The sequence below is a fragment of the Fringilla coelebs genome (assembly GCF_963513975.1).
Source record: "Fringilla coelebs genome assembly, chromosome: 6".
Lineage (NCBI taxonomy): Eukaryota > Metazoa > Chordata > Aves > Passeriformes > Fringillidae > Fringilla > Fringilla coelebs.
The window spans coordinates 32442502-32457312 of NC_140034.1; the positions used below are offsets into that span (position 1 = coordinate 32442502).

A 14811-nucleotide genomic window follows, 5' to 3' on the forward strand; every position below is an offset into this window, starting at 1 on the left:
GCCAAGCTTGCTTTGGGAATGCAGAATCAATTAGAAGTTGGCAGAAAAAAAAAATCTAATCAAAGATTTAATTGGCAGTGATTGATTGGTAATGATAATAGCTTCCTACCTTTGACTCTCACCTTTAACAGGTGAAACAGTTTGGTTTTGATTAAGTTTGATAAGTTTATTTGTATGCCATTTTAAGAATCAACAATCTTAAGAACCATTGAACTACATCATAGGTGAAATCCTTTGAGAAAGACAGGCAGACGGAGAAAAGGATTTTGGAATCTGACTTAGTAGATCATCTGATCCAGAAACTGAAAATGAAAATTGGTGACGAAAGATGTAGTAGGTAAGCAGCATAACGTGTCAATAATGCGGATAGTCTCAATCAGAAGTGAATATATGTTTGTATATGCTGAGTTAAACCTTAATTTTATTTGGTAAAAAAATTGCTGAATTTCTTTTGAGGGGAAAAGAAAGCAAAAGGCTTTGTTATAGAAATGTATTGAGATTAAGAAAGTGATTTCCCTAGCTGCTGCTACTTTCACACATCCATAGTGCTTCATAAATTAAAAGGCCACACAGTTATCCCAAAGCTGCTAGAACAGCAGTACTGTATGTCTGGCTGCCTAGAGGTTCCTGTTACTGAGCAGAAGTCCATGACATTTGTGTACTGTGTAATCAAAGAATGAAAGCTGCAAATCCCTTTGATTCTGAGGCAGTATTGGTATGGTGAAATGAAGGTGTAACTCTTGCACTTCTGTATGCTCTGGTGGCACAAGTGAAAGTAACACCTGGCAAAGACTTGAGGTACATGGGAAAACCCCTTCACCCTGGCTTCATTGAAATTACTATTTACTGTAACCAGTGGAAGTTAGTACAGGAATGCACTACAGCTGTTACTTACACAGAGCCCCCTGTAAGTCTGTAATTATACATGCATCCAGATATATTTATATGTGTGCATTGACAGTAGGAATAGACATGCATTAGTCACACAAAGTAGAATTTAGAATCAGAACAGATTTGCCATCCAGTTTTTCTGACTAGGCTTAACAATAAAGGAAATCATTAAGCTTGGGAATGCTGAAATCAAGCAGTAGTTTATACAAGCAGTTGATGTCTCCTGCTACCCACCTCTCACTCTCCTTTTTCTGGCCTCAGCCAGTCTTAGTATTTAATTTTGCAACTAACCTGATCTTCAGGTGCTTTGTGACAGATTTACTACAAGCTATGAAAGAAAAATAATTCTTTCAGAAAGTTTCTAAATCCTGAAAACAGACTAGAAAAACCCATGCATGGTACCACTAAACAGAGAAATGCAATAGCTGATTGTAATAGCCCTGGCAAATTTCTCTTTTAATGAATTACTGAATGTGGAAAGTAAAGGTATCCAAACTAATTATTGAAGACTTCTTTGAATATGCTATCAAGTATAAATACTACTTTTATACTTTGGTATTATGTCACAGAAACCTGTGAGAAGCAGATTAAATTAATAGTTCAGAGATAATACTCTCACAATATATTTTTGTATTAGGCTATAAATCATTCTTGTATGATAGGGAGGACATTTTTTGTATCCATAGGGAGCATTACTTTTAGACCTGACTTTTAAATGTAATTTTGTATGGTTTCTTGACAATTCCTGAATAGAATTGATTCATGAATAATAAATGTGTGCTGGGGAGTATCTACAGACTTCTTTATCTGTTGGAACTAAGTTTAAGCATCTGTGATAATCTGAAACTACTGTCTTATTACAGCATTTCTTTATAATTGTAAATTCCTTAACTGTCTTTGTTTATTTTTAGAGAAACCGCAGATAATCTTTCAATACCAAATCAAAAAGGATCATTTACTAATATTTCAGGTATTTAATATCTAGTTACAGAACATACAAACTAACTGTTCCTCTTTCCGTTCAAAAACTGATTTTTAGGAGAATAGTACCAAAGGCAAAGTAAGAAAATGTTTTATAGCAGAGCTCTGACTAGAGGCACTGCCTCTTAATCACAGATATTGTTCCAAGTGATTTAAAACTGACTTTTACTCCAAACTAAGTGCTCAGACCAATGAGCAGAATATTCTCCATACAAGCATTCATTGATGTAGTAATCCAAGAGGCCAAAATTCCCAGAATTTTGGGAAAGCCAAAATTCACCAATTTTTCCTAGCTGAGGAGAAATTTAAATGTCATCTTGATGAAAAATAATTTGATCTGTTGGAGTATTGAGACCAAATGAAAATGCTTTTACATTTCTAGCTATGGATTTGCATTCCTTATTCTGATAAGTCTGTACCTAAAGAATAATATTAAGTGCTTACTGTGTGGCTAAAATTTGGCATTTTTGGTACTTGTTTTATTGAGCACTGATCCAGTGTATGGTGGTGGTGATTCTTCAAGAAACACTTCACACAGAAACACTTTCGCATAACAGGGAGGGAGAGAGGCCATGCTTAACTTGAGGGAGTTTGTGTGTGTGTGGAAATCCAGATTTCCACTACTAGAAGTGGAAATCTGGATTTTGAAATAAGCCATTTCAAATTTTAATTATTGTTATTGGGGGAAGCTAGTGTTTATTGTTCATTTTGTCAGTGATTCTGCTATTAGACTGAGCATTAGTCTCCTCATTCTTGTAATGGCTTTTCTTTTTTTGATATTAGGTGCACTGCATTCCTTTGTAAAATTATGCAAGTCATTTGGAATCTTTTCTTAGTTTCAGGGAACAGTGATGTAAAATACCAAATTTCTTAGTCTTAACAACCAGTCCTTCGAAGTCGTGAGTGTTTGAGAATTTATGTGCACATCTCATTATCCTGTCAGATTTTGGAGGTTTTCAGCAGCTTTTTAATCCCTGTACTACAATGATTTTAGCATATTAGTATTTGTGAATTTTGTATCTTGATACTTCTTGTTTAAAGAAATACTACAGACTAAAATGATGTGTTTGTATTTCAGGTGTGTTTGACTCACATGGAACTCCTGTAGTGCCTAACGTTAGTGTTATAGCTCCTGAAAAATTGTCTGCCAGTGCCAGGCGTCGTCAAGAAATTCAGGTACACACATCAAATAAGTATTCAGAAGTGATCCTTAGAAGTTAAGGGATGGTAGAATTCATACTTCATTGTCACCTAGCTTAAATTCATCCTGTTTGTTTTTTATTCATAAATAGAGTAGTAACAACACAAATGGTGAAAGGCAAAGACCACCCTTTTCAACAGTCTGGATCTTAGGGATTATCTGTGATATCATGGCTCAGCTATCATTCATAAGTATGCATTCATATGCATGCACATATCATAAATGCATGCTTACTAGAAATCTTTCTTTTCTAACAACTGTGGTTCTGGATCTTCTCTTTCCTTTTCCTCCCTAAATGCTGAAGTGTGTTAAAGGTTGCTGTGGTTTAACCCCAGCCAGCAGCCCACAGCTGCTCACTCAGTCCCCCATTAGTGGGATTAGGGAGAGAATCAGAAGGGTAAAAGCCAGAAAACCCCTGGACTGAGACAAAGCCAGTTTAATAGGGAAAGCAAAAGCTGCGCACACCAGCAAAGCAAAACAAGGAATTAATTCAGTGCGCCCATGGGCAGGCAGGTGTTCAGCCATCCCCAGGAGAGCAGGGCCCCATCACCTGTAATGGTGAATGGGAAGGCAAACACCATCACTCCAAATGTCCCCCCTTCTTCCTTCTTCCCCCAACTTTATATACTGACAATAATGTCATGTGGTCTGGAATGTCCCTTTGATCAGCTGGGGTCACCTGCCCTGGCTGTGTCACCTCCCAGCCTCCCATGCACCCCCAGCCTCCCCACCAGTGTGGCCGGATGAAAAGCAGAAAAGGCCTTGGCTCTGTTTTCAAACAAGTTATATTGTTTTAAAAGAAGTACTCTATGTGGCAGTGGGGGAAGATGTTGGAAAATTCCTTTAACTTTAGTTCAAGTGTCTGATCCCTACATCTGTGGCTAATAGTCTTGTATCATTTTTTGTTTCCTTACTTATCAGTGATTAATTGCTCAGCAATAACAAAAACATCTGTTATCAATCCTGTGTTCAGCAAAAATCCAAAAATCATAGCCCCATAACAGCCACTGTGAAGAAAGCTAACTCTACCCCAGACAAAACCAGCACAAAGGTGCAAGTTCATCATACTTTTAATTTGTAGTATGTTTGTAAAAAGTACTTTATGCATTTTATTTCATTAAGTTGTCTCAAACTAAAGGCCTTAGAAAAAACTGTGGATTTAAAAAACACACAAAAAAACCCAAACCAAAACAATAACAAAAAAAACCTACAACCTGCCTAAAACATGATGCTATAATAATGTAGAAAACATTCAGTGATGCTAGAAACAGATGTCAGAATTTTCTCGTTTAGCATTATTAGCTTCGAGATATTTAGAGTACATGGTAAAACAGAACTGTCATCCCCTTTTTAGTCCAAACTTGGATGTGCAACAAAAAAATCTCCCCAATTAATAATTCTCAGAACCCAAATAAAGAATTTGATATTACTCTCTGAGCTAAACAAACTTGCTGTTTTCAGGCTTCGAATATGTAAAAGCAACTTTTCCAAGGTACAAAAGACAACACAATGCAAGCCTGCAACTACATTTGTAAAGTGCTACCTTTGCAGGACCATAGCTTGCTCTGAAAAAAGGTGTTACAAGGCATGACCCTTATTTTGGTTTGGCTTTTAAAAGCCATCCTCCTTCTTTAGCTGATTCACTGCATCCAGTCTCAGGTTCTCATGTTCCTTTGAAAGTTATCTAACACCCAAAATCAGAGGGCAGTTTTCCCTAGTTATGCAAGCATCCATGTTTTTCTGCTTTAGAACCAGTGTTGTCAAGTGTGTACCATTGAGTCAAGAGTGTCTCAGCTCCAGTCTCCTTCCTCTCTGCTCATCAAGGATTATTGTGAAATTTTCTGTGAAAATTATATTAGTTTAAATATGATGTAGGTCTACATCACATCTGCATCTTGTTAGAAGCAGCCTCTTTTGTTCTCACCTATGCAATACGAAATCAGTGTTCCCAACCTGTGTCACACAAGCTGTGTGTTTTATTTTGCCCATCTTTTGTTCCCAGGTACAAACAAGACTTCAGACATTCATTTCTAGCCTGCAACAAAAAACAAGTGAGATTGAGATTTTAGCAGTAAGTATTTGGCAGAAGCCTGAACTAATTGTGAATTCTTAATTGCAGTGGATGATGCCGTTCCTGTCTGGAACAAACTAATTGCCTGCTTTATTACTGCTAATTGCCTCACTTTAGTGATAACCAAATGAATCAAACTTCAGGTTAAGTAAGACCCATGGTCTGTTTCTCTGATACTTGAAAAGTATCTCAAATTGTGTGTATAGGACAGCTGCATGGAATAAAATTTAACCATTTAGCTGTAAGCTCTTAAGCTGTAATTATACCAACTGTTGTGGTAGATGTAATAACTTGCTCTGCTAGTTTTGCACTTCCATTTAAGCAAACATAGCTCTTGTTTGTATGTAGCTTTTAGACTTCACTGACCATGTCACAAAGGACTTTAAAATAGTGTATGCTTTTCAGGAAACATAAGTGCCTGTTTGCCTGTACCTATGTGCAACTTTCCATAATGGAATCTGTCATAAATAGTTTAAAATTATTAAAACCTTTTCAACTAAATTCCCTGTTTTAGCAGCATGAAAGCTTCTCTGGAAATCAAAAAAAATCTGCCTCCCTTCAGTATAGTTCATTTCTAGTTGGCAAAATGATAACAGAGAATGGTTAAGTATTGGTTTCTTGATATATTTACAGGTTGATCTGCCAAAAGCAACTGTGATACACTTCTTATCATTAGAGGTAAGCAATTAAGTATTGTTGTTAAAACTCTAACTGAACACAATAGATGATAAATTCTGCTCCCAAAGAAGTGAAGTGTAAAATTCACCCATTCTAGATGTCTTTTTTGAGTTTGAATTAGCTTTAAAACTTAAAAGGATTTTTTTACCCAGGAAGCTTGACCAAGAAAAACTTCTTGTCAAATGTCCAAGTTACACAAGACAACATTAGGAAGTCCTAATCCAAAGCTCTGAGGTTCTTTCCCCAAGAATACTTATCTAAAATTAAATCTTAACTGCTCTTTTTCAGAAACCAGAAAGTATTAATAGCAGTTTCTTCCTTGAAGCCCTTAATGAAGGAGAACCCAAAATATAGAGGCAATTGTGTCAAGTACAGTAGCTGAAACATCCCTTACTGAAGCCAAGATATAAAAGGGATGTTTATTATATCGACACCTTTAGCAACTCAGGAGCTGGTCAATGGTGCATGAAAGATGACAACACCAAAGACAAAGCTTTCTTCTTTTCTGCAATGACAACACTAGCTTAAGAGAGAGATGAATGCCTCTCCACCCCCTAAAACTCAAACTTAAGAATGGCATCCTACTGGAATTGCACTTATTACTTTCATACCTTTTATCTGCTGCTCTGAAGCAGTGCTTGTCTGGTAACCAAAACCCAGTGAAACATTTCAAAACATTTTTTCAAAATACTTCATTCATCCAGTCTGTATGAATCATGGAGGTAGTTTATCACCTTTTACTTAAAAAAAAAAATTAAATACATATGCATGTGCTCAGTTTGCATCATTCACTTTTGATCACCATTACATTACAGTTACTGCATTCTCTCCAGCACTGCCAAGCTGACACAGCCCTTTTCATTGCTTGTGCTGAAATGTGTTAAGAAACTGATCACTAAATTATTTTCTTTAAAAAAGTTGCACATGTTGTTGACATTTATCATGTTTGAAAGCTGTTTAATTAAAGAGCACTGATATTACACAGTATTCAGAAGGCTGCATCCCACTAGGAGAAATACTTCCTTCAGAAAAGAATGAGACTAGCATAGTTCCTTGTCAATTTTTTTTCTTAGCTTGATGGAGATAGACAAGCCTTTGATGCTACTGTGAGACAACTGATGTCACGATGGCCCAAGCAGAGATCTTCATATTTACAAGCAATTTGTGATGAAATTTACAGTCTCAAAATGGAAAAGAGGTAAATTTGTTAAGCTCTTACAGGTACATAAACTAGATTTTTTTTTCAATTTTTTCTCTACTCAAACTAGAAGATAAGCTGCTCCTAACTTGTCTTCCACTTTCCCCTCCCTGTGAGGCATAAAGAAATACTGAGGAAATCTGTATAGTTCCTTCAAAACTACAGGACTGGTCACTAACCCTCACTTACTGATAAAATGTAAATTTTTCATTTTTTTAAGTCTTTTCAAGAAGCTCTAGGATATATTGCCACTTTTATCTCCCTTGCTTTGTTAATAAAAATGAATAGCAGACAATTCTGTACAGTCAGATATCTTGCTATACATAGTACATATCCTTCTATATATGTAAATATACACGTATGTATATATACAGCTGTACTGCTACATAAAAGCCCTCTTTTCTGATAAGAGGGACTCAGCTTGTCTTTTAAAACTCATGAACACATTTAACTCCTCCTGCTTTGAAATAATACCATGGCAGTCAGGCACAGGTGGGAGTGCACAGTTCCATGCAAACATAAAGTATGCTCTCCCAACATATGCAGTAACGCCCATTTCTGTTTTGTAAGCATAAAAACGTTTATGTTCACCTCAGTCTGCCTGTTGGATTCTGGCAAGACTGATACAGATAGTCTGGACACATCCACTGTGTCCTTTTAAATCTCAAATTGTTAAATGCTGCATGTACTGGTCCACTTAAGACCTGGGTATTTATGCCTAATGGGTTTCATTTTGTTTTCATTTTCTTAAACCTTTGTTCCACTTGAAAGTACTACTTCACCTTTAAATAAGACTAAAACTTTGGTTCCCTTTTCTCAGATGCACCAAAGCTGCTGCAGGTTTGCTGTTTACTAAGACAGCCACATTATCAAGTGAAGCATTTTTTTTCTTCATGAGGCTTCCAAGGCTGTGAGCCACAGAACCCAAATACTCCATTGCAATGAATGTAATACAGTCCCTCACTATCTTCCTATTCCATCTGGGGCCTGAGTACTACTTAGTCATAAGCCTTCAGACCACCAGAGTGAAAACTGAACAGGAGATCAATGGAAAGAGGAAAATTGCCGTCACAGCCAAAAAACAAAAAACTTACTGATTTGCTGCTAAGTCTTTGCTATCTTATTCTGGAGGATTTGTCGAAGGAATTGCAGAATACAAATCTGCAGTTTCAAAATACTGAAATTCTTTTTTTGTTCCTTCTGCAGGGTTTCTGCACTTATCCTGTACAGTTACCGAGATGAATACAAGATTTTGTTTTAGTACTTAAAGCATCATTTATGGGATGCTTCTACAAATGGACAACAGCATTTTGTCAAAAGGAATTTCAAAAAGCTGTAATAATGTAAGACAGGCAACTAGTGCCTTTTTCTGTGTCCAAATTGCATTTCATGTATAATATTGTCCTGGTTTTGGCCAGGACAAGGTTAATATTTGCTGTAGCTAGGAGGCATGGCCAGGACCCAGAGGCCCCCATTGCTGGGGGCCTTGCAGGTGGGCACAGCGTGGCAGAGGGAGCAGTTGGGTCATGTTGTTTCTGTGGACTCTTCACCTTTCTCGTACTCTGTGCCACTGCTATTGTTGCTGTTTGCAGTATATTCTTACCTCAACCTGTGCTCTTTACCTTCTGTGCTTCCCAATTCTCCTCTCCAGCCACCGGTAGGGGGAGGGGGTACTGGGTGGCACATAAATTCAACTGGAGCACTGAACTAGAGAATGACATTCCTAAACCACAACAAATACTAAACTAAATGTTTTCAAAATGTGGAAGTAGTTTTATAGGCAATTAAGGAGCAGGTCTGACTAGAGCCACAGATAGGTGTTACCATGTAGTTCTTGCCTCTTATGCTACACAAATCAGCTGTACAGATGTAAAACTACTTTTTGTAAAAAATAGTTTCAGAATGCCTTTTATGCAACAATAGTACTGCAACAAGAAATGTCTAAAAGTTCTAGAATTATGAATGAATTACCTTTAAAAGATTGTTTTAAACACTTTTGAAGAGTTTTTATGTAATAAAAACTGTTGAGCCTTATTGAAATATTCATTACAAGCCTTTTGTGTGTCATTTTTAGTTGTGTTTTTTAACCTACTATTTTAATTTATGTATAAAATATGGTAGATTTCAGGCTGAGTTGCTACAAGCCTGGCTGCCTGTGCTTGTCCTGTCTGTACTTTTGCATTTAAATCAAGCATCAGCTTCTGCTAGATGAAGGCCTGATAAAACAAAACACTTGTTCTAGACCTACAGAACCTAAACCAAAGACTTTAAAGATAAACAGTAACCTGCATGTGCTTGAGGCACAACCAGAGTTTTGAACTAACTTTCTTTACTGGAGTTGTCAGATCAAGTTTGAAGTCATAGTAATGATGGAAGTATTATAATTATCTTCTTGAAGCTAAACTGTAACACAACCCCATCAGGAAGAATGAAGCTGAGAAACTATGATTTACAGGAGTCATAGTTAACTATGTATTATATTTCACATCAAACACTGGAGGAATATGCAGAGATGTTAAGGATTTCTGGAAGTACACTGGTGTTTACCCTCCCTCCCCACTTGGTATCTTCTGTTTAAACAACTTACGCCTCTTTAACACAAATGATTGCCATTTGCAGACTCATTACATTAATAAATACCTACCTACTTTTTCTACCCTTTCTTGTAGCAAAGAAGGTGATAAAGTTTAAACACATAGAGGTAACTTGTTGCAAGACAAAACACAAAACTTCTGAGACCTGTAAAGGTTCTGACAGCAATGTCCAAAGCAGCAGACAATCCTAAAGACACAGATAACTGTACCATTCCTAGCAAGTCACCACGACAAGTCACATCAGCCATTACACCCAATCCATTTCTCATTATGTTTAATAGGAGCAATTACATCTTTACTTTTTACATCTGTTCATATGAAGGAAGGAAAATTCAGATCCCTGAATATACTGAAAGATGATGCCTTTTTAAAAAAAAGTTTAGGTGACATGACCATTTTTAAGCTATGTCTGAAGGGAACATGATGCAGAGTCCTACCCTCCCCCCACCCTGAGCCCAGGTCAGAACAGCTGGATCAGCATGGAGTGAAACCTCTGCAAGAACTCAAGCACTGTGCTGGCTGCCTTGGGGATAGCTGCACTGCATCATGTAGACATGGCCCTCAGAGTAAGACAGAAACAGGAAAGCAGCTGTTCCTGATAATATCTTGGCACCTGCTTTCCCTAGAATTACTGAGGCTCATCTATAAAACTGGGCATCTGTCACTGAGGCTCCTGCTCCAGTCTTGTTTCGCTTCTGGCAGGGTGCATTTCTTTTCCCCCTGTGCTACCCCCCAGACAGGTTTTACACAGCAGCAGTGTAAGTACAAACCAGCTGAGTATAAAGCTATTTCAGTAGAATGCTGTACATACTCCTGCCTTACAACAACCCAAAGAAAGCACCTCTGCTCTCAGTTTAAGTACTGATCATATCCCAGTTTCCTGCTGGAAGGAAAGCCAAAGACAAGTGGTAACTCAAAAAGAAATGGACTTTGCTTTGAGCAAGGGTTAAGTCTATAATAGTGATGGTAGCACACTGTCCCATCACTGTGTTGCTTTACTCTTCTTGGCCTTGCTTTTCTTGTCTTTCTTCTTCAAGCCATCCATGTTAGCTCTTAGCAAATTTGAATATGCCTGAAAGAACAATTAGAATGATTTAAAAGAACCCCAAATACTTAAATGACAATATGCAAGAGGTAACATTTTATGTATTACAAATGGCCAATTACCTGCCTTTTCCCAGAGAATCATGCTCTTACACCCTGCACTAGGGAAATACTGTTGTTTAAACTAATATACAAGGTTAGATAAAATAAAACACGATTTTTTAAAAACAGATTAAGATAAATGGGTAGTCTTAGTTAGTTTCTGTGGCAGTTCAGCAAGAAATCAACCTGTTCACACCTGCCCAGTGCTTCCAACAGACTATTTCTACTATTTGCAGAAAAGGAAGATAAAAGGCATACGAAACTTACCATCTGGAATTTATTTACTTCCTTTGAGCTCACCTACAAAAGTAATACTGGAGGTTAACCACGAAAACTCTGGCTTCTATCACAGACCAAGTATCAGTACATGTTTACCCACCAGTTACCATCTGGTCTTTTTAGCAGCAGTTGGATCAACTTATAACTTTCAGTGGTTAATGTGCTGTACTGGCATGTCATAGGACTTCACTGATTTAGAAAACTGAAAATGCTCCTTGATTAACAAAACCCTCTACAGGCCATTCATCCCTAAGTCACATGTTTTCACATGGGAAGAATGTGTAAAAGCATTCAAAGATAGGTTTGATTCACTTGTGAGGCCATAGAAATGCTGCAGCTCAGATTCTCAGCTATTTCTCTTAAGAAACATTTTTCCTTGTGTCATATCACAGACGAGACCTAAAGTCAGCTAAAGCCTTTCCCAATCCCCCATTCAAAGTAAACACACATCAGGTTTTTACCTACCAGTTAGCATTATCTCAAGTTTCACTTAAAATATGGAACATTAAATCAAAAACACACAGAGCCACTAACCTTTCTAACTTTAAAGTTGTCACTTACCACTGTGCTGATTTTCTTCTTTCCATCAGTTGCTCTCAGGAGACATTTATTGTCTGCTGGTTCAAAACTTTCTACGTGGCCTTTGCGTGGAACTGGTTTTGTTCGACCATCATCTGTATTGAAAAAGAATTTTTATTCTTATTTCATTAAAATCAACAGATGCCTTCTGATATGTGGTGTTAAAAACTACTCATGAGCAGATCTGTAAAACACCTTGGAATTTCAGGCCAACTGAACTAATACTGCTGCCAAATTGCTCTTACTCAAGAACCCCAGAAAGATCTGTTCTGTAAATTATATCTACCAGAAAAAATAAAGTAAATCCTCCCCTCGACGTGCTATATGCCCTGCCTGCTGGAGCAGCAAAATGCTTTAAATGCGCATCACTCTGCTGCCTCCTGACACGGCCTCTCCAGTAGTGCCAGCTAGCCAGGAACCAAAGGGACGTGAACACACGAAAACATTTTCACTGACCGTTTAACAATCAGAAAATCCTAGTATTTCCTGCAGTTTGAAATGCTGTCTTACTCAAAGGTTATTTAGTATTGATACTACTACTACTACTAGTCCTACAGCTAATAGTTGCAGGACTAATAGTAATAGTGGTAATCAGTGCTCCTGCTGACGGATTTGTCCCTATGACTGCTCTTATCTTCAGATAGCCCGGATTACAACTTTTATCGCTTAAAATACGTGGCGACAACTGTTAGATTTATAGGAACACCTCCTTAATGCAGTAACAGACTCAAGACTTACATTTCTTCAGCGTTATAAAAACGCTCCCGGAAGTCCTGCACTTTTGGAAGAGCCTGGTAAGCTCCGTCAGGAACTGCAAGAGAAAGAGACGCGCCCGTGGCTGGGAGCCACCACACGAGCTCCGAGCTCCTCTCCCCGCGCAGCGCCGGCCGGGCCCGGGCTCTCTCCCACCCGCGGGAGGCAGCACTGAGAAAAGGCGAACTCCCGGCTTTCCCCACGCTGAAGCTGCAGGACACGAAGTCCCAGCCGGGGGCGGCCCGGCCCGCGGCTTTGACTCCGAACACGAGCTCTGAGCCGCCCGGACCTCCCGCGGCCCCGCCGCTTCTGCCCCGCCGAGACAGAGTCCCCGGGAACCGCGACGCCCGCTCCCCTCCCCCGCAGTGGCTCCCACGCCGCCGGGGCCGGCACGGGCCCGGCATCTCCCCGTGGCTTTGCGGGCCCCCCTCTCTCCCTCCTTCCCTCCTTCCCTCCGTGGCGGCACACGGGGCTCGCCCCCATTGCGGCGGGCCTCGGCCCGGCACCTGCTCGCTCTCCAGCAGCACCATCCTGCTCCGCTCCGGAAGGGCCGCGTGCGCACGCGCACTGCGGGCCCACAGCCACGTCAGCGGCGCGGGGTGGGAGGGCCCGGGCGGCCCCGCCCGCTGCCCGGCCGGGCCCGCCGCGATTGCCGCCCCCCGCCCGGCCGGGCCCGCCGCGATTGCCGCCCCCCGCCCCCCGCCCCGCCCGCTACCCGGCCGGGCCCGCCGCGATTGCCGCCCCCCGCCCGCTGCCCGGCCGGCCCGCAGACCGCGGTGCCTGGCCCACGTGCCGCGGTGTCCGGGCCCCGGGGCTCGCTCGCAGGCTTCACCTGGGACCGGCCCGTCGCCCCCAGTGAGGGGCAAAGGGCCCCGCTGAGCGCGGCTGGCGGTGAAGGGCGGGATTTGAGGCTAAAAGAAACAGACCCCCGAATTTGTGCAAAAACAGCAGAGGGGAAACCTGCGCCTGGCAGGGCCTAGTGGGCACTTCACGCCCCGGACACTTGAAACTCCTGAGGGCTGGATTCTCTAAGGGGGGTTTTCTGTCAGGCCCGGGGCAGTCGGTGCAGGAGCACACAGAAGTAGCAGCACGTGATCTAGTGACTTTTCGTGTTTATCCCTAGGAAAATAGATCTGTTTTTCCTCCATGGATCTAACAAAAGTGGAAGATAATACCTTACAGATTAAAAGGAAAAACTGCTCTCAGGCTGATAGGTGCTTGAGGGCCTAGGGAATTCACACTGTTCATTTATGCGCTCTGGTCTGTGTTGTAGACAGCACTGAAATACCCTCTCGGATTATTGTTCTCGTGGTGGGGCAGTTGTTTCGTATATGAAACCACACGTGATAATGAGAAAGCCTAGTCATTCCAAAAGTCCTTTTTAGAGTCCACAACTACTCGCGGTCCTTTCGCAGGTTCAGCGGGAGGCAGTAGAGGGTGCTGTGATTGCACACACAAAAATGAAGCTGCCTAAAGAACAGGGAAACAAATGCCCAAGAAGCAGGTCATTGCAACACGGCCATGGTTTATGAAAATCTACCAGGTTATTAAGCTAAATCCACTATGTTAGAGTCAAGGGAAGCGTAGAGATCCAGCACTACTTTTCTCACATTGTCGGTGGTATCATCCTCCTGATGCTTTTGCACTTGTATTATTTGCAGTTGAGGAGGAAAGAGTTGAGTAAAATAAATTCCACTGTTTCTCATGGCATTAGAAATCTCATGAAAAAGGAGGAATATGTGTTACTGAAGCCTCCTGAAAACAGGCATTCTAAGGGGACCCCATCAGTGCTGTGGCTGGAAGTACTGACAGGCCAAAGCCCTGTAGAAGTGTAGTAAGTGATGGTCCCTGGCCCTGCCAGCTTGCAGTCAGTGGGCACAACAAGCAAAGATGGGTGGATGCATGGAGTCACTGCTGACACGTACTTCCTCTAACCCTGCCTGGTTGCTGAGAAGTCATAACACACTCCTGACTACAAGAGGTTGTTTTGTCAGAAATCAGAGTAGGGTTGTGTTTTCAAGAGAGTCCAGAACATGGTCAGTGTAAGAGTGTTGCAGGTTTTTATAGGCAACTTGTGAAAGAAGAGCAGAAATGGAAAAACTAGAACAATTGCAACACACTCCCCCTTGGAAACTACCATGGTCACAGGCACTGGAAGGCAGAAGTACATTTCCACTCCTGCTTGCCAAAAGAGAGGATGGGTGGTCTCGTAGCTGAAACACAGGGACTACCACTGTCACCTGAATTCTGACTGTTGACTCCACTAGAGAAGTCTTGTGTTGCCATGAACCGCTCTCCTAACTTCTCTGTGCCACAGCTCTTCATTGTAAAGGTGGAGAAACATGATATGTAGCGATTCTCTTAAACCTTTGACACAACCAAAGCCACCAGTGTCTGTGGGAAGGACACCAGAGAGGTTTTTCCCCTGGATCTCCCTGCT

The 14811-nt window shown here is 40.8% G+C and overlaps 2 protein-coding genes across 4 annotated transcripts in view; one reads left to right on the plus strand and one right to left on the minus strand.

Annotated features, from left to right (window-relative positions):
- The window catches only part of EIF2AK4 (eukaryotic translation initiation factor 2 alpha kinase 4), a 38340-nt gene extending 29296 nt beyond the window's left edge, over positions 1–9044 (plus strand). The window contains exons 33-39 of one of the 3 annotated variants that reach the window (XM_084208036.1): positions 225–337; positions 1803–1861; positions 2951–3048; positions 5076–5144; positions 5778–5822; positions 6896–7020; positions 8227–9044. In XM_084208036.1, the coding sequence (XP_084064162.1) occupies positions 225–337; positions 1803–1861; positions 2951–3048; positions 5076–5144; positions 5778–5822; positions 6896–7020; positions 8227–8281 (564 nt within the window). In that variant the 3' untranslated portion in view covers positions 8282–9044. Of the gene's footprint in view, positions 1–224; positions 338–1802; positions 1862–2950; positions 3049–5075; positions 5145–5777; positions 5823–6895; positions 7021–8226 lie in introns of those variants that run through there. The other 2 variants (XM_084208037.1, XR_014616246.1) reach the window with 2 other exon arrangements.
- Positions 9045–9871: 827 nt separating this feature from the next.
- Positions 9872–12936, minus strand: SRP14 (signal recognition particle 14). Its single transcript, XM_084207503.1, has 5 exons — positions 12878–12936; positions 12357–12429; positions 11601–11713; positions 11028–11060; positions 9872–10686 (listed from the first exon to the last, which is right to left on the minus strand). The coding sequence occupies exons 1-5, from the start codon at positions 12899–12901 to the stop codon at positions 10597–10599; spliced, it is 333 nt and encodes a 110-aa protein (XP_084063629.1). The 5' UTR covers positions 12902–12936; the 3' UTR covers positions 9872–10596.
- Positions 12937–14811: the final 1875 nt, after the last annotated feature.

What these genes read in the sequence shown, in the direction of transcription:
- SRP14 (XM_084207503.1), bottom strand. Translation starts at nt 12,901, where the DNA reads ATGGTGCTGCTGGAGAGCGAGCAG. An exon ending in AGAAGAAAATCAGCACAGTG is followed by an intron (nt 11,061 to 11,600) that starts GTAAGTGACAAC and finishes TTACTTTTGTAG; the next exon opens with GTGAGCTCAAAGGAAGTAAA. An exon ending in AAGTAAATAAATTCCAGATG is followed by an intron (nt 10,687 to 11,027) that starts GTAAGTTTCGTA and finishes TTGTTCTTTCAG; the next exon opens with GCATATTCAAATTTGCTAAG.